The sequence below is a fragment of the Acinonyx jubatus genome, chromosome B4 (genome assembly GCF_027475565.1).
Source record: "Acinonyx jubatus isolate Ajub_Pintada_27869175 chromosome B4, VMU_Ajub_asm_v1.0, whole genome shotgun sequence".
NCBI lineage: Eukaryota > Metazoa > Chordata > Mammalia > Carnivora > Felidae > Acinonyx > Acinonyx jubatus.
In genome coordinates, this window is record NC_069387.1 from 135,990,021 (window position 1) to 136,008,817 (window position 18,797).

The window sequence follows — 18,797 nt, forward strand, 5'->3', positions numbered from 1 at the left end:
CTCTCCTCAAACACGCATCTACCATTCTGCCGGCCGGCGAGTTGGCCTTGCGGTACTTACTAGGTGAGGGCGCCCCGTTCTGCCCTCTGAGAACCACAGAGGCTCACACGTGGTTGAGTGTGTCACCGCCTGGGGGCCGGGAGGGCAGGGGTGCCCGGGGCAGCCTACAGTCCACTGAGGGCTGGTGCTGAGTTCCCTGAAGTTTCCAGAGCAGAGGGAGGGAAGGGAAGGCAGGGGAAGGCATTCCTCTCCCTTGGGCTGGAGCCAGAGCCTGAGGGGACCAAAAAGGCTGGAAGTAGCGACACCCAAGCCCCACTCCACGCCAGACCCAGAGTGCTACGGAGAACGGCTGTCCTGCAAATGTTTCAGGGGAAGGATTACTCTCCAAAACGTTAACTGGTTGTCTGGGTTTTTAATTATAAATCTAACACGTGATCGAGATTAAAAACATGTTCTAAGCATCACAAGGGTGGGAAGTGAAATCCTACTGTCCCCAGGCCCCCCAATCTCTCTCCACACACCCGGGCACATTCCCGCAGGTCACTGTCCTGTGTGATCTATGTGAACGCTCACTTCCGGGGACGGGAAGCAGGAGGCCCCAGCCCTCCTGCCTCCAGGTGAGCAGGAAGGGACAGGTGGCCTGGGCCAACACAGGGAGCTTTGTCCCTTGGCTTCTGTGTCCTCGGGGTTGGGCAGAGCACCATGTCCACCTGGAGGCAACTCCTGGATCTGACGAATAGTGCGAAGGGCACAGAGGGCCCCCAGGGGGCCGCGAGTGAGCAGGAAACAAGCCAGGAGATGACCCTGCAGGAAGGCCTAGAGCCCCAGGTCCGGAAGGAGAGCAGAAGGGCCAGCAGGCCCAGCCCTGGCTGGCTTTGTGCCAGTTCTCAGCCGTTGCTCGGTTCCTGCCCTGTGGTCTCAACGTCGAGGGCGGCTCTGGACGGGGCTAGGTCTGCAGGAGGTGTGGTCTGAGGTCAGCCTTCTGAGGGCCTTCTCCGCACGTCTCCCTGTCCTCTTGCTGCCGCAGGCTGGGCCCCAGCTCCCTCCAGCTCCCAATGCTGCTCCTGATGGCCCCGAAAAGGGCTGGGCAGAGCAGTTCCCAGCTCAGCCCCCTCCCTGGCCCAGGCTGCACTCATGTCCTCGAACCAGGCTGGCTGGCAGGCTTCTTTGACGGACCTTTCCTTTTCCCCAAGTCTTGCCGAATTTCCCAAGGGAAGGCATCGATGTTCTCCTGGACACAGGGGAGGCAAAATCTCTTGGAATAGAATAAGCTGCACTCCTGAAAGAGCAAAGGGGAAGGGTGGGGCTAAGTACCACAGAATGGGGAGCACGGAGCAGCTCCTCCCCAAGCCCAGCCCTTTCCACACACGGCGGGGGGGTGGGGGAGGGGTGACCAGAACAGCACAAGGGAGAGCAGGGGCTGGGGGCCGGCCAGCCCCCTCCAAGAACGTGGCCATCACCTAAGGGGAAAAGATGGAGGAGAGAGGGGGCAGGAAACACACCCAGACCCTTCAGGCAGTGGGGTGTCCGGGGGTTTTGAGCCTGTGATAATCACCCACCGAGGCTGGCAAAGGCGACAAAGAGAGAGGCAATGCAGGCCTGGGGTAACCAGGGTGAAAGAGGCGGGATGGCACAGAAAGACTCTGGGGTCTGCCCTGCTCCGTCGCGGTCAAGGGCAAACAATAAGCCGGAGCAGAGGCCACACCTAAACAGTCAGAAATCCTAGATCCCTCCTTCTCCTGGTTATCGCACGAGTGGGACACAGACTTGGCAACCACCAGTGCTGGGGGCAGCACCGCAGACCGAAAGGGCCACGAGCAGGTGGCTGGTCTGGGCAGGAGGTCACAACCACGGCCATTCTCCCCTGTGCCCATCCTCTGTCACTGAACTACGGAGACTCACTGCCCAGGCCCTGTCCAAAGACTGCTTTCCCAGCCCCTTCTGCCACTGGGTGTGGCCACGTGGCAGCTCTGTGCCACCTCCTGGTCATGCCCTTTGAAGGAATGGGGATGTGCTCCCTGTCTCTTCCTGCTGGCGGGAGCATAGGTACGATGGCAGGAGCCGCAGCAGCCACCGTGGACCCAGTGGATGTGACGTGCTGAGTGGCAGCAGTGTCTTTCCTGCCGGCATCACCTGCTCTGGACTCTTACACGTATGAAAAATAAGTGAATACGGTTTGTCGTAATCATGCCACTGTATTCTGGGGTCTCTGTTCCAGCAGCTCAGAGTGTGCCTCAGCTAAGACAAGGCTGCCCTTCCTACAGTTCTCAGGAGAGAGCTGTTCCCGTGTAAGAGAGAGGACTCACTTGTCACTAACAAACTGTTCCATCAAAGAACACTGGAGACTTCAGAGACCACGTGGGGCACCCTCTCCTCTGCTCACCAAGGGCAGCCCAATTTGTAAGCGTGGCATTCAAGGCTTCTCGCCACCTGGCGCCGCCCCCCTTTCCGGTCTTCATCTCGCAGCTTCCTCTCTCCCACTGAGTCCTCACCAGCCGCCCATCTCCAAACACCCCAGGCCTCTGCCTCGCGGAGGCTTCCTCCCACCCCGTCAAATCTCATCACCTTGGCCTTGCAGGGACAGAGGCTGTTTAAACCTTGTTGGCACTTTGCCCCCTGGCAGAAAGCCCAGGGACCCCTCTACTGCCCGTCACTCGGGTTACGGGGGGCGCACTCCTCCACCTCCCTCCATCCTCGGGTTTTCAAACAACAGGCTCACCACCCTGGTGGACTGGGCCCACTCAACCTCTCCAAACCTCAGTTTTCTCATCTATCAGATCAGTATAATACGGTTTTGCCCAGCTAGGCTTGGGCCAGATTGAAGGAATCTGCACTGGTAAAACAGGCCCCAAGCACAGGAATGCTCAAGAATGCTCCAGAAAGCACAGTTCCTTCCTCTGGAAGGTCCCGCCAAGAACAAGTAGGAAGAAGGTCACCGTCCCACGGAGAGAAGAACAATGGCCACCCGCATGGCTGGTGCGGGGTGGGGGAAGGGCTGTCAGCACCCACTGCTCAGCCAGCACGGAGACCCTGCGACTGACCCCAGCCCACCCCTCTGCCTGTCTGCTCACTTCCGTTGGCCACAGGACCCATCCATAATGAGGATATGGGTCCATCCATAATGGCCTCCAAGAACCCCCCCGGCCCCCACCGAGTGACTGGGAGGCCTCCTAGGATCACCCAGCAAGGAAAGGCGGATGCTCACGCCGACGTCAGGAAGGCTCACGCATCACCTTTCCCACACTCGTGCATGTGGAGTCCCGGCCACGGGGAGGGAGGGAAGGCAGCCCCAGCCCACGCAGCTTACCCACCGGGCCCACACACACCAGCCGGCTGCACAAACTGCACTGAGAGCCAAGGACCAGGAATCTGCCCTTGTCTGAGGTGAAGGGGTCCTTCATGACGTAACTCTCCTCCAGAAAGCTGCAGGACAGGAAGGCAGGGGTCGGTCTCCGGGTTAAGGGGGGTAGGAAGGGGCCTGGAGGTTCCGGAGGAGCTGGGTGACGCCTCAGGACACTCCTGAAGTGTCCAGAGCCCGGACAGGGATGGACCTACAGCTCAACACCCAAGTCGTGCATCACACTCAGGCTGGCACCAGCCAACAGCTCCGGCCAGGGGGCCTGGGGGAGGGGGGGGCTTCCGTGGCCAGGAGCCTGAAACAGGGTACTCACACGACAGACTGGGTGTCAGGGGGCTTCTGCCCCACGTAGCTGTATGGGGCTGTCAGGGCACAGAGCTGGCACTTAAACACACCCAGGGGACGGTGGTCTGCCTCACACTCCATCTGCAAGTTCAAGAGACAGGGCGTGTCACCTGCAGAACCAGGAACTGTGCTCATCCCCTAAGCCTCCAGCTGCGTGTTTCTTACCGTAAGACCCAGGACACTCCTTACAGACAAGGAACCTCAAGTTCAAAGTAAGCGGACAAAGTCAACACAAGTTCGCGCGAATCAAGGCTCTGGGCGATGCTTCAAGCCTCAACGGACTACAGAATCCGCTCCGCCCCTGGCCATTTGAGCCCTCTTTACCTCCGACAGTACCTATTTCCAGGTACTCGCACCCTTCGCCGTCCTGCACTTGCCCGCCTCCTCGCTCTCGCTCCACCTACAAGGCTTCCCCCCACCTCCACCTCCGGAACCTCCCTCGGGCTACTTCCAAGATTTTCTCTTATTTTTGGCCTTCGGCAGTTTGAATATACACATCTACGGGGTTTCTTTTCCGTACTGATCCTGTTCGCGCTTCTCTAAGCAAACGGGGCCGATGCAAGTCTCCCCGGGCTTCGTCAGCACCCCCCCCTACGTCCGGAAGGCGGCCGCGCCATCTCCGCCTGCCTGCCTCAGTTTCCTGGAGGGCCGCGCACGGCCGAGCCCGCCTCCGGGGAGCCTTCCCGCGTCCTCCATCCCACCCCAACGCCGCGGGCGGCCGCTCGGACCTCGGAGCCCGGGACACCACAAGCCTCCGCCGAGCCGCAAGCGCCTCCAGGACGCGCCACTCGCCGCCGGTAACCGGCCCGGCCCAAGGCGCTTGCGCGGCCCCGCCCCCCGACGGCCCCGGCCCCGGCCTCGGCCCCGGCCCCGCCCCCGACGGCCCCGGCCCAGGGCGCGTGCGTGGCCCCGCCCCCGGCAGCCTGGGGCGGAACTTCAGGGTGGACTTCCGGCTGCGGGGCGCGGCGGCGGCTAGAGTGAGTCAGATCTTTCTCTGGTAGGAGCGCGTCGAGCGGGTATAGTGTTGCGGCTGGTCCCAGGCTCCCGTTTGCTCTCCGGGGGTTGGGACTTTATCCTTTGGGGACTTGAGAAATAAGGAGTATCTGGGAATAACAACTACTCCTGGACCTGGGCCCCAGGGATTTTAACAAGCGCTCTGATGTTCTTTCTAGCGGTTTTGACCTCGGGGTGCTTACAGCAAGGGTATTTATTGGATCAATTCAAAGATCTTCTACTGTTGGGCGTTTTTTCTGGGTCTGCCCAAAGGTGGACCATCTGGAGGAAGCATTGCATATATAACCTGTAACCACTCAGATACACGACCTTGATCTCAGGATAGAGATCAGGTTAGACAAGTTACCAGATGGACTAGATAGGGGAGCCAAGGGAAATACTCAAAGAGCAAATATTCGTCTTTGATAGAAAGTAAAGTTAATTTTAAATTTGAGCTATCCACAGCTTTTAGTATAAGAAAAAGTTTACCAAAAAAATCCACAAGGTTTAATATTATCCCCAAATATATATTTTTTAAAATAGTTTCCCTGGGTGGCTCAGTGAGTTAAGCAGCCGACTCTTGATTTCAGCTACATGTAGAGAAACTACATGTAGAATAAGCACTATATCAAAACAATGAAACAATGAAACAGTAATGTTTATTTCTGAGAGACAGAGACAGAGAGAGAGAGAGAGCGAGCGAGGGGGAGGGGAAGAGAGAGAGGGAGAGAGAGAATCCCAAGCAGGCTCTGCACAGTCAACGCTGAGTCCGACACAGGGCTTGAACTCATGAATTGTGAGATCGTGACCTGAGCTGAAGTCGGACGCTTACCCGACTGAGCCACCCAGGTGCCCCTCCACTTCTCTTAATAATGTCCCAGCACTGGAAAATGTGAACTTAGCAAAACACAAATACCTTCTGGATGGAGGTCAACTGTGAGAAATGGTGGTAGACATGAGATGAGGATAACATTTAGATGAAGAAATGAAAGTTTTTCACATGTGCTGTCTTTACGATGTGTAAACATGACATTGACATCCGTGGGTTCAATTCTAAATTTAAAGATTTAAGAATTTTATTGACGGGGCTCCTGGGTGGCTCAATCGATTAAGCATCTGACTTCAGCTCAGGTCATGACCTCATGGTTCAGGAGTTCGAGCCCCTCATCAGGTTCTGTGCTGACAGTTCAGAACCCGGAGCCTACTTCAGATTCTGTGTCTCCCTCTGTCTCTCTCTCTCTGCCCTCTCCCACTCCTGCTCTGCCTCTCTCTCTCAAAAATAAATAAACATTTAAAAAATTATCTTTAAGAATTTTATTGACCAGGGCACCTGGGGGGCTCAGTCGGTCAAGCGTCCGACTCTTGGTTTCAGCTCAGGTCATGATCTCATGGTTTGTGAGTTTGAGGCCCGAGTCAGGCTCTGAGCTGACAGCGCGAGCCTGCTTGGGATTCTCCCTCTGTCTCTGTCTCTGTCTCTCTCCCTCCCCTGTGCATACTATCTCTCAAAATGATTAAATAAACTTAAAAAATTATCGAGAATTCCACTTGCCACTCCCCTCAGGAGAGTGCATGCTCTCCCAACTGAAATAATTAGAAACAATCCATGTGCTCCGAGGACTCAGGAAAAGTTGTGTAACTTAGCATTATCGTCCACAGGACATAATTATATGAAAATCTTTGTTCTTATCAACACGATGTTTTTCTGTAATGACTGCAAAAGAACACAGTTTTATAGGAATGCATACATAATACTTTACAGATAGTTATGTACGTCTCTTTGCTCATCCAAGGGCCAGTGGCCCATCAAGAGAACACCCAAATGTACACAATAATAGTTCAGTTATCTTTGATATTTTGCCAATTTTCAGCTATATAAAAACCATCGCTTTACATAGTTTTTTCTCATTACAAAGGTGTGTCTGTCAAGGTAGGTGGATAGAATATATTATATGTAATGGTTTGTAAGTTTGTTTCATAACCTTTAAATATTTAGACATATGGAGGCTTGTAACATCTCCTGGTGCCACCTTCCCCAAGGAGTAACTTGCTAGGGAAGATAATTACCCATATGTTCTGGCGGTACTTAACAACTTTTTTTAATGTTTATTATTTTGAGAGAGAGACACACACACAGAGTGCAAGTGGGAGAGGGGCAGAGAGAGAGGGAGACGCAGGATCGGGAGCAGGCTCCAGGCTCTGAGCTGCCAGCACAGAGCCCGACGTGGGGCTCGAACCCACGAACCTCGAGATCAGGACCTGAGCTGAAGTCAGATGCTTGACAGACTGAACCACCCAGGTGCCCCAGGCCTGAGTTTTTAAAGTAAGCTTGTAAAAGTAGAATATACATCCAGAAAAGTCCAGCCTTCCTAAGTGTATGGCAAAATGAATCTGCACAAAGAACAACAATGTAACCAGCGCCCAGTGAAGCCCTTGTAATACACACATGATACACTGAATACCAGCCACACACCAGACTTACCACCGGCGGCGCTTCCTTCAGGCTCAAGGCAACGAAGGCAAAGTTCAGCTCTCTGTGGTGTGGAGGAGGGAGGATGCATCTAGAGACCTGTTTTTGTTGCCTATGGACAAAATGCCTTTACTGTTGTATCACTTTTAAGTAAATTTTGAACAGTAAAATATACATACAGAAGCAGGCCTTAAAAATGCAAGTTTCCGGGGCATCTCAGTGGCTCAGTCGGTTAAGCATCCGGCTCTTGATTTCGGCTCAGGTCGTGATCTCACAGTTCATGAGTTCCAGCCCCACGTCAGGCTCTGTGCTGACGGTGCGGGAACCTGTTTGGGATTCTCTCTCTTTCCCTCTTTCTCTGCCCCTCCCCTGCTCGCTCTCTCTGCCTCTCAAAATAAATAAACTTAAAAAAAAAAAGATTTTTTAAAAATGCAAGTTTTCGGAGCCCTGGGTGGCTCAGTCAAGTCGAGCATCCGACTCTTGATTTCTGCGTGGGCTCGAGCCCCATGTTGGGCTCTGCTCTGGCCACTCGTGCACACTCTATCTAAAATAAAATAAAATTGTAAAAAATGCAAGTTTTTGGAATGAACAAGAATCTGAGGCAGATGTAGCCCCCCGCCCAGAGCCACAGATGGAGAGCTCTCTAGAAGATTTGTTGAATTCCAGAGTTCTTAAGGGGCTAAACTGAGAACAAATCCAAGAACGTTCATCTTGGTTTCCTGTTCGGTGCGGACTTGGGAGGGTATTCAGAACTGTCGCCAACTACGCTATTCCTGGAAATATGAGGAGGACAAAGGAATCTTTAGAAACGGCTTTAAACTTGCTAAGTTGTGGTTTTGTTGCTTGAACTGCACAGGGTCCCCAGAGAAACCCATGTGGATGCACTTTTTCCCTCCCGGTGAGGAAGCAGTCACAACCCAACAGGAGGAAAAGTCTAGAACCATTCACATTTTATGTTTTTGTGTATGAAAATAAGGTAATAATGATGATGACGATGACGATGATGATGATGACAACTCCTTCAAAACAACCCTGTATTTTTGTCTCACTTGTTACTTTGTTTTCCTGATAATGTTGCATTGGCATTTCTACATTTCTTAACCATATAATACTTATCATTGCTCTATTGGATTAGAAGGCCCCTGGCACTGTCTTCTTTCCTCATATGCGTGGGAAAGTCCTGTGACCGCCAGACTTCTCATTGTAACCAGAAGTTGAGAGCCTCGTCTCCTTCGTTGGACCTACAGCTGTCTGCCTGGTCCTCGCTCAGACGGCTTCCATGTCGGTACCAGGAGGGGGTGGTCCCCTTCCTGCACCAGGAGGCCTCTCCAGCTGGCACTCCCTCCCTCCCAATGCACAGCTCCAGAACATTCTTCCTGGGAAGGGAGGCCAACCGGTGTGCCCTGAGCCTGGAGAGGGGCCCAGACTTCAGCTGATTGCTAATTTGGGAAGAGTGTCTGGGCGCATTGACCCCATGCCTGTGTAGGTCTCCCAAGCTCTAAGGGGAGCTTAGAGCTCCCGGCTTCCCATGGCTGGGGCTTAAACCCTGTCATCCTGCACTCCCACAGGCAAGTGCATGGATCTGACCGGACCACAACCGGCCTCTGCAGGTAAAAAGTAATTATTTGGCCCCTGTGTTTACTTGTTCTCAACCTGTTCAGGAGTCAGGTGGTAAAGAGGGGTACCATCTACGAACGTGCACGCCAGTGGAGGCCAGCGGGCCGGTATGGACCCGGCCACTCCCATGACCTCCCCACGAGGGGACTTAGAAAAACCGTATCTGCCCTGTGGACACTGCTGTGCGAGTCGCATGGAGCACGGAGTGCCATGGCCATCCCCGCCCCGCTCAGGACCGCAGGGGCCCTGGGGAAACCGCAAGCGCCTGGGACGCAGCCGCCACCCCCCTGGTTTGGTCGTCCCCCTCTGCCGGCCCGCCACGTGGAAGGCAGGAGCCATCCAAGTATATGCCCTTCAAGCAGAAATCACTGCAACTCTCAGAGAAGAAAGCTCACATTTAATTCTGATAAAGCTTAAAGTGGCATCTACATAAATGAACATGCTTCTGAGTGAAACTATAAGACTACTACCCCTGTTTCTCTTAAACAATAAGCCACATTTTCTTTAATACTCCTAAGTAATCCACCATGCCATCAACAACCCAGAGCCCCAGTCCCGGATGGATATATTACTGTCGTCACACACATAGAACATTTGCTGTCTTTCACTGTGAACCCTCGCCCCAACACACACAACCTTTTGGTCATTAAACGAAATTCATGTCTCAAGGCCTGGAAAGTGTTGTTAAACTTTACATCTTTAACTTGCAGTCGCCCGAAAGAATAGGTGGGGAGCTTCAGACTTCCGACCGTCAGTTCCCATCCCTGACTTCAAATGCAGGGGAACAAATCCTGGAACTCCCCACAAGGTCCCTCCAGCCCTGCCCCAGCTGGAGTGTGGGAGGTAGGGGTGGGGAGGGAAGGGGCGGGGCGGGGCGGGGCCGGGAAGCTCGGCCCTGGTCTGCAGAGGGAGGTCCCAGAGGAAATGAGGGAGCCACAGGCTCTCGGCTCCCAGCCCTGGGGGGGGCCAAGTCTCAGCAGGAGAAGGCTCTGCCCTGGGAAGGTAGATTGGGGCGGAGAGGGGGCGGGACTCTTGCCTGTGGTTCTTGACACTGTCCCTGATCATACAACGAGATAAACCATTTTCTTCCCGTTAACGTTTCTGGTCTTGAGCCCCAGATACCGGCGGCTCTTCTTCTCCGGCTGCCCATACAGCATGTCCTCAAAGAACTCCGGTTTGTCTCTGGCCTTGGGTTGGAAGAACATACACCGACACATGGTCCTTAGCTTGCGACACAGATAGGTCATTGCTTCCGCTTCGTCCGATGGCTCCTCGTACACGGGCTGCTTCATTTCCTCATAGGCCGACAAAATCACCGCCTGAAATAAGTTGATCAGTATACAGATCATCACCAGCATGAAGGACGAGAGGAACAGGACCCCCAGCACCCGGTTGCTGGAGAACTCGGTGTTCTGAAAAGCCGAAACGCAGTAGGAGAATATTGTCTGTGTGGCGTGAATCAGGCTGTTGTAGTTCCATTCGTGCTGGCCGAACACCAGGTAGCCAAAGGCCATGTATACGAAGAAATACACGGACACCACCAGCGCCATGTGGCAGATGCCGGGGAGGGCGGTCTGAATGGCCCTCTGGGCCAGGCGCACGTCATAAAAGAATCTGGAGTACCTGAGGGTCTTCAAGATGGTCAGAAACAACAGGAAACCCAAAATGATCCTCATGATGTGATCTACCTGAGAAACTGCATGAAAGGGGACAAACTCCACGGGGCTCGACAGGTAAAATTGAATTATGCCAGTGGCCAGGAAGTGTTTCCTGAGAAAGAGCACAATCAGCACGGTAAATATGCATTTTAGAGCAAAGTTGAGCAAATTGTACACACTTGTCACGTAGGAGGCCCTTTCTTGCAAAATGATGTAGCCCTCATCGACAACGTAGGCTACGAAGAAAATGAGGACGGCCGCGTACAGGTAGATCTCAGCGGACGTCCTCCTGTCGAAGTCAGCAAGCGAGAAGGAATGCACGGACGTGCTCGTGTTTACGACTCCTGGCTGTGAAACCTCAAAAATGACAGAAATGCTGCAGAATAGACTGACGTCCGGGTTAAAGGTGGTCAGCTCCAGAATCACGGCCCAGGTCTTCTCATCAAGCCAGTTGTTGCTCTGGAGCTCCCCGAGCCGCATGCTGGAATTAAACTGCTGCTGTTCTGGAAAAAAATAGAACACATAGCCCCCCGACCTGTAGGTGTGTAAGAGTCCATGGGAGAAATACGCCCACGTCTTCTCTTGAGGCTTGTAAGTAAACCCATTGGTGTTCTTGTCCACAGCCCGCTTACCCACTTTATCCCAAACGTTAGAGTAGCTTCTGGTGTCTTCTGGGTCCGTGCCATACTCCGGATGACAATGGATGTCTCTGTCGGTGCTGTTCTGCCCAAAGTCTTGGGCAGGCGGGCAGAGTTTTTCGCCGGGTTTGGCCCTCACTTGCCTCAGGAGCGGAAGGCCAAGGATCTTGGAGGAGCTGTCGGGAAGAAAAGTTGGGTTCGGGTCGTTGTGGAGCAGAGGCAGCAGCACGTGGTCCAGCCACCGGTAGATGTCCTCCAGCTTGGTCACCGTGCCGAGGTCCACAGAGAACTGATCGCGGATGAACTGGTTGTAGTAGAAGCTGTCGGTGTGGCGCAGGAGGGCCACGAGCCTCAGCAGGAGCGCCAGAAACAGGAAGTGGGTGAGAATGTAACTGAGGAACAGGAGCGCCCTCCTCTTGGTTCTCTTCTTTCTTTGGAATATTCGGATTTCGTCTTCGGTGAGGGGTTGGTACATCCTTGAGCTTCGCAGCTGTGTGATCTGCTCGTGTCGCCTTTTCATTTCTTCCGGGCCCATCTTCGCGTGGAACAGCTTGATCTCAGTGTAGTGGTACTTGCTTGCCCACGAGAGGTTTTTACAATACTTGGGCCTGCTCGTCCTGACGCCTGACAGGAGGATAATTTTGGACGGCTGCACCAGGAAAATGGACAGACAGAACGCACAAAACGAAGCAAAGAGCCACTCTATGGATTTTTCATAGCCGTAGGTCAGCCCATAAAATACAATGAAGAACGCGGATATACTGCAGGTGGCGAAAACCAAGAACCATGCTATATAAACGCAACACCCAGGCAGGACGATCCTGTGCTTCTCCTGGAGTTCTAGAGGATTCGTCTGGGAGGGCGGCTGCGCAGGAGCAGCTTCCTGATCGTCCTCTGCGTTTCGGTTACTGGCGTTCATGTTAACATCTCGGGGGCGGGAGACCTTGCCCTCTGCTTTCTTACCCCAGTGCTGCTCTGGCGCTTTGGGAGCTTTAGGGCTTTTCCTGGGGGGAAGCTTCGAAGCCACTCTGGCAGGGGCACCGTCCGTTTCCTGAGCGTGCCACTTTTTCAGATGTTCCTCCCAGTATTCACTTGGGACTCGCATCAAGGGGGTCTTCTGGGGAGACACCTCCTCTACAGTCATGCGAGGTTCCTTCTGGGAATAGGTGAACAAAAAGGCGATCAGTAGTTGCACAGGGATGGTGATTAGGACACTTTCCAATCCTATCATCATCGACCTGATGTACTTTGTCTCTTTGGGATCCGTGTCTTCTTTTTTGTTGAGATTAAAGAACATAATGTTGCATAAAAGGGAAGACAATAACATGGCTAAACAACAGGACAGCCGCTGCAGCCTATTGAACGGCCTAGCACTGACCCCGGAGAAAACAGAGAACCACATGTGATTTTTCTCCAGCTTGTAAATGGAATCTATCAGGAAATAGTCCTTTTTCTCTAGAGGCTGGTCAGGGGGGGTAACGTGAAATGTTCTGTCCAAAGAGGTGTCAATAGAAAGCCATTTTCGGCAGAGGAACAGCCAGATGTGTCTGCTCAACAGATTTTCCACTTTGATTCTGCTTAAATACCAACTGGGGGCTCTGCCCTCATTGTTGTGCCACACACGAATGGAATGGATGTCCCCCAAGTCACGTTTTGTTGTGAGGAGGAAAGTGTTGATGCTTCCACGGGAGAGGGTGGTAAAATAGGGGTGGCTCAAACAATGCACGTTGCTGTCACCCTCTGTTCCCTTAAGTTGGATGAAGACGTTGGCCCTGGTCCCAGCCCCACAGCGCATTCCTGTGAAAATGGTGAGCAGGTAACACACCTTATCGTAAGGATCGTTGTCAGGTAGGATTATCACGTATTGCCGAAGAAGCTGGTCCGTGGCATCTTTGTGCAAGACCCAGAACGCTAGGAATACGTACACGAGCATAATGAAAAGTACAGCGAAGAGAGTCACGGGGTTTTGGGTGACATTCCTGATGACCTCCAGCCGTAGATCTACGGGATTAGGGACCACAATCACATTGGCCGTCAAAAAGTGGGTTTGCAGGTGCAGGCCGGCTTTTTTGATCGTGGCCAGCTGCCGCCGGGCCCTCCTTGGGTTTTTGCAGATACAGTGCATTCTGTCCCAGGTGGTCTCCTCTCCGAGAACACAGTTGTCTTCTCTCCAATCGCTCTGGATCCCGTACATGTCTAAGCACTGAACGCTGAAAAGGGCGATTCTCACTAGCTTGTTACTGGGTGCCGTGACAAAGCGAGGTGCCTGCAGAGCCATGGTCACGGTGCACTCGGACGAGCTGCCTCGCTGAGCTATGACTTGCAGCAGGGACGGTGGAAGGCAGACCACACGGGCCTTCTTAACCACACAGGCCTGGTCAAACAGGTCACTCTGGTTGGCGATGGGAGGGATGTCATAGGGCACGAAGAAGGTGGCCACCAAAGCGGCGGGGGTGATCTCACTGCCAGCATATACCAATACCGTGAACACCAGGGTGACTTCCGTCATGATATGGACCAGCACCTCATTCACTGCACTGCTGTCCACCTCAAAGCTAAACTCCCCCGTCGTCCTTTTGAAGGGCTCATTAACTTTGTGGGGCGCGTTGTCGGGTCCCACTGTGAGATTAAAAGCTGCAAAGCTCAGGTTTCTTCTGACGATGTGCACTTCGACCACATCAGGTGTGATCTCTAGCACGTTGCCTTTGGCGGGGATGCCTGTCATTTTGAACCCAACCACCTCTGCAGAATAGCTTTCCTGCTGACTTAACCAAGGAAAGGGATCATCTGCAAACTCACAAAACATGGTGGAGATCGGAGCATTTTCAGGCAGAAGGGGGACACTGCTCGCATTGAGCACTGGACGAAAATAATTTCGGCCGAGCTTCTTGTTGGTGAAGGCCTCGTTAATATCCTGCTTTTCTGTTTTCTTGAGGTACATGTTAAAGCTGGAGGCCGTCATTGCAGTGGTTTCATTCCCTGGCACCATGCCAGCCAATATTGTGTCTGCTAGAAACTCCAACCCATAGAAAGGCTCATCCACTACTTCATAGGGAACACTCAGTTTAAGGATATTAGACAGACTTGTTAATATCCCAGTGCTCACGATTTCTATTTGTTCAGAGCTAAAGGATTTATGTTTTTGATGAGATTGTCGTAGGGCATGGTTGGCTTGCCAGACCCTCACTGTGGCAAGTTTCTGAGCCATTCGAGTGAATCCAGAGGTTGTCTGGGTTACTTTAGCCATACACACGACCACCTGGCTAATTTCCTCCAAAGTGCTGTTGGGAAGAACGAAAGTCTGGTTGACGAGGTGTTCCCGGAGTCTGGTTTCGTCAGCTTGCAAAGTTAAGTCAGCTTTCATGCTATTCACCACAGAAGCTGCTATATAAATTAAGTAGCCTGCAGGCAAAAATTCCCGCTGGTCAAGCAAAGTAGAGAGTGATGAAGTTGTTCCCATGGTGAAATTGAATAATCGATCAAGCACATTCTTTGATGAGATTTTGTCCGTAGGAGCCCGTACGGTGGCGTGCAGGGTCACCGGAGTAAAGGCTCCTAGAGAGTCATATACCTGAACAATGATCTTCATGACATAATGATTAGCCAATCCACCAACGGGGAGAAAGGAAGGGGGTGATGTGGACTCATGCCCCCAATACAGGATGGCCCCCAAGGTGTTCTCTTTCACAGAACTGATTTGCCCAAAACCGTACAAATCAGAAACTACTATTTTGTATGCAAGAGGGATGTTCTTGTCCGTGAAATTAGTACACCGGATGACAAACTTGGTTAAAAGTGAAAGTCCCTTAGCTGGATTGATGTTGCACTGCCCGGGCTGAGGAGCGTAGTTAATAGCAAAGGAGTATCTCAAGGTCAAGCCCACTCCGCTCCAAGTTATTGAGTATACAGAAACCAAAAACTCAGCTTCGGAAAAATCCCTAAAAGCAAAAGCTTTTATGGTCAGATAAGCCCTGGCCCTCCCTGTTGTGGTTTGTCTTGCCCAATCAAATATGATCTCTTTACCTGAAGACGACAGAATCGACCACTTATAGTAATCACGGTCTCCTGCACACCTGGTGCAATTTAGAAACAAAGAGAATCGATCTGAAATAATCAAATTACGATTGCAATTTTCAATGCATGAAATGTGTGCTGCGGGTCTTGGTCCTGGGAGCACATGCACCCTCCTATCGGCATACGCTGTTCTACTGCCCTTCCGGATCACCATTCTGAAATAATACACATCTCTGCCTCTCAGTGTTCTTGGCAAAAATGACAGGATGGGGCCAGAGGTCTCCTTCCACCGCAGATCAGTCTGCTTTGCAGTGAGACAGACTTTCCTGCTTACCACTATAATTGTCTCTCCTTGGTAGTTATTTTTATCTGTGGTGCAGTACCAAGAAAAAAGGAGTCCCTCTGAAGAGTTGCCTGAATCTGGGTCCGACGACCTGCTTCCATCCAGAACCAGCGAATCTGTGAAATTCATTGTTATGTTGGGCCTGGCAGGAATAACCACCGCCTGTAGGGGGCTTCGAAGAACGGTGACGTAGACGATGTCGGAGCCTGTTGCCCGAGGTGTATTTGACTTCCTTGTGTAGATGGTGAGAGTGAAGTTAAACACGTACACCCCCCAAGATAAAGAATTGGGGGGGATTTCCATATACGCTGGAGTCCTCCCTAGGCTGAGTTGTGGTACGTCCAAAGGCTGATTCCAGTCCGGCACGTCGGATACGGAGGGCACGGAAAAGACTTGCCAGCTCGGATTAAATAAGGTGGCTTCCAGGCAGTCGTACTTAAAGGTTGCATTCAAGGTAGTGTGCATTCTCCTGTTCAACACCACCGGATCTTGGTCCCTATTGATCCTTACCAGGCTGACAACACAGGGCAACCGCGCGGATAACTGGCAGGACACCGAAGACTCGATGGCTTGGGGGCCGTCCGAGTTGACGGCTTCTAAAACAACAGGCGTGGGCCCATCCGTGGGGCACTTGGCTTGGGCCACGAAGCCCGCGTAGAGGCGAGGGTCGCCGGCGGGCAGAGCAGAGGAGGCCTGGCGGGGGCGCCGCACGCTGGCCGGTGGGACGGGCACGAGGCGGAAGGTCCACTCGGGGCTCCCGAGCGCGCCGTGCAGCGGGGTGCGCCACAGCAGGGACAGGCGGCCGCGGCGCGCCCACAGCTGCAGGTCCACGAGCGTGGGCGCGGCGGCCCCGGGGGCGCGCAGCAGGACGCGCACCCGCAGGCAGAGAGGGCGCGCAGGGCCGCGGGGCAGGCAGAGGCTGCCGCCGCCGCTCAGGACCACGCCGCCGCCCGGGGTCGCGCGGGGCCGCAGGCGGAGGCGGACGCCGCCGCCCGGCTCTCCGAGGCCCGGGGCGCCCCCGAAGTTGCGCAGCGCGGCCGCGTCTCCCTGCGCGGCGGGCGGGGGCCGGCGGGCCGAGGAGGGGCCCTGGCGGCGGGGGCCGGGCGCCCCGGGAACGAGGACCGCGGCCCGGGCCGTGCGAGGATCCGGGGGCCGCGGGAGGCGGCCGCGGCCCAAGACCAGGCCCAAGACCAGGCCCAGGCCCAGGAGGAGAAGCGCGGGCCCGGGCCGCATGGCGCCGCCTCCCCGGGAACCTGGGAGCCGCCGCCGCAGGCCGCCGGGGGTGGGTCCAGCCAACGGCCGCGGGTGGGGCGCGAGCCGCGGGATCACAGGGGCGACGGGGTCACGACCTGGAGCGGCGAGTGGGGCCTGGGCTTCCGGGATCCCCCCGCCCCCTCCCACGCCTGTGTAGGCCTCGATCGGGGAGCAGTGATGGAATTAACTCTGCCAAGGTTCCCAACAGCCTGAAAGGCCCCTTAGCGGGAATCCCACTCCCCTGGGAATATCCAGTTTCAAGACGGGGTCTGTGAGCTCCCCGAAAACCCAGGGTTTCTCTTTTTTGCTCTTCATTCTTAAGTTGAAACCCTGAGTCACCGATTGTAGATCTTTCTTCTTTCCTAATAGAAGCATTTAAGGTTGTTAAGTGTCCCACCAAACGCTGCGTAACCGCATCCTGCCTGTTTGTGGTATTAACGTTACCATTCAATTAAATTTTTTTCTACTTTCCCCTGTTTGGGTTTTGACCTACAAATTGAAGATGTGTGGTTTATTTTTCAGATATCTGGAGTTTCTGTGAAATTTTATGGGCTTTGATTTCTAGCTTAAGCCTGTTGTGGTCAGGGAACACATTCTATGCGATTTTGATCCCTTTACATTTATTGAGACTTGCTTGAAAGCTCATACCTAGTGTGGTCTGCCTTGATGTGTTGTCCACGTGCACTTATCCCACCTTTGTTGGGTGGGTTGTCCTATAAATGTCAACCAGCTCAAGATGGTTGGTACTGACACTTGGATCTTCCATGTCCTCTCTGGGTTTTTGTCTAGCTTTTCTATCACTTGCTGAGAGAGGATGTTAATCTCTCCCAGTATGACTAGAGAATCGTCTGTTTTTAATTGTCAATTTTTGCTTCATGTAGTTTGAGGCTCTATTAGATGTATACACATTTTGAGGTCATGTCTTAATGAATTGGCCCTTTTATCATTGTGAAATGTCTGTGTTTATCTCTAGCAATAATCTTTGTTTTGAAGTCTAGTTATGTGATATTAAAATAGCCAAGTTATATGTTAATTGTATCTCAGTGAAACTGGAAAGTAAAATAACCATACTAGCCTTCTTATGCCTACGGTCTATATGGCGTATTTTTTCTCATTCACTTACTTTCACTTTATTTATGTCTTTATATTAAAGCGTTCTTTTGTAGGCAACATTTAATAGGGCTTTTATTTTCTTATCCTCTCTCTCTCTCTCTCTCTTGCATTCTCTCTGAGTGCACCACACACCAAGGAAAGGACATAAGAAGGCAGCCATCTGCAAACTAGAGAGACGACCCTTACCAAGTACCTGACACGCTGGCCCCCAGACCTTGGACTTTCGGCTCCAGTATTGCCAGAAATATTTACCGCTCAAGCCCCCACTCTAGGGTATTTTGTTTTAGCATCCTGAGCTAAGACCACAGGAAAGATGAGGGCTGAAAACTCAGATTGGGGCCATCAGAGGTCATGTTAGGGGAGGAGGCACAAATGGAGAAGGCAGACTCTGGACTCCCCCAGTATTCAGAGGTCAGGCCAACAAGGCGCCAGAGAAGCAGCCTCAGTGGGGCTGGCGGGAAACCAGGCAGGTGTGGTGTCCTGGAAGCCATAGGAAGGGGGTGGGGTGGCGGAGGTGGTTCAAGTAAGGGGCTGTGTCAGACCAAATGATGAGGAACCGGAGGCGGAGGCAGCGGCTGGGTTTGGGCCCGGAGGGCCTTTAGTGTCCCAGACAAGTGCAGTGTCAGTGGTTCAAACAACCACGTAAAACTCTGGACAAGTTTTGCCGGCATGGCAGAGCAGAGAAGTGTATATCTGAGATCTACAAAGATAAATAAAAAATAAAGAGCACTGGTATGCCCACATCCCAGCCAAGGAGATAGAAGGATCCCAGTGCAGTCCCAGGCCTCCGCGTGCCCTGCAAGAGAGAATTCTCAGCACCACCAGGGCATCATTGATGTGAGTTTCGTTTCTGCTGCTGTCTCGTGTTTCTTGACTGTTTACACAGGAACCAGTCCCTCCGCAGTGCACTGTTTTGCATGTTGGTAAACGCCACCTAAGGGGATCATATAGCACATTTTCTTCCACAGACTGTAGTTGTGAGCACGGTTTGCTTCAG

The 18,797-nt window shown here is 53.1% G+C and overlaps 2 protein-coding genes across 3 annotated transcripts; both read right to left on the bottom strand.

The window, feature by feature from the left end:
• Nucleotides 1-392: 392 nt before the first annotated feature.
• CDPF1 (cysteine rich DPF motif domain containing 1) lies at nucleotides 393-4,528 on the bottom strand. 2 transcript variants are annotated; one of them, XM_027070439.2, is made up of 4 exons: nucleotides 4,224-4,528; nucleotides 3,672-3,784; nucleotides 3,312-3,423; nucleotides 393-1,279 (listed from the first exon to the last, which is right to left on the bottom strand). In XM_027070439.2, the coding sequence occupies exons 2-4, from the start codon at nucleotides 3,782-3,784 to the stop codon at nucleotides 1,133-1,135; spliced, it is 372 nt and encodes a 123-aa protein (XP_026926240.1). In that variant the 5' UTR covers nucleotides 4,224-4,528; the 3' UTR covers nucleotides 393-1,132. The 2 variants fall into 2 exon arrangements, with proteins under 2 accessions (XP_026926240.1, XP_053055499.1); XM_053199524.1 differs by having other exon boundaries at nucleotides 393-1,231; nucleotides 3,308-3,423; nucleotides 3,672-3,790; nucleotides 4,439-4,513.
• Nucleotides 4,529-9,157: 4,629 nt separating this feature from the next.
• PKDREJ (polycystin family receptor for egg jelly) lies at nucleotides 9,158-16,666 on the bottom strand. The gene has a single exon (XM_015063550.3). The coding sequence runs from the start codon at nucleotides 16,664-16,666 to the stop codon at nucleotides 9,842-9,844; it is 6,825 nt and encodes a 2,274-aa protein (XP_014919036.3). The 3' UTR covers nucleotides 9,158-9,841.
• Nucleotides 16,667-18,797: the final 2,131 nt, after the last annotated feature.

What these genes read in the sequence shown, in the direction of transcription:
- PKDREJ (XM_015063550.3), bottom strand. Translation starts at nt 16,666, where the DNA reads ATGCGGCCCGGGCCCGCGCTTCTCCTCCTGGGCCTGGGCCTGGTCTTG.
- CDPF1 (XM_053199524.1), bottom strand. Translation starts at nt 3,784, where the DNA reads ATGGAGTGTGAGGCAGACCACCGTCCCCTGGGTGTGTTTAAGTGCCAG. An exon ending in CCTGACACCCAGTCTGTCGT is followed by an intron (nt 3,424 to 3,671) that starts GTGAGTACCCTG and finishes CCTGTCCTGCAG; the next exon opens with CTTTCTGGAGGAGAGTTACG. An exon ending in GGTGTGTGTGGGCCCGGTGG is followed by an intron (nt 1,232 to 3,307) that starts GTAAGCTGCGTG and finishes CCCTGTGTCCAG; the next exon opens with GAGAACATCGATGCCTTCCC.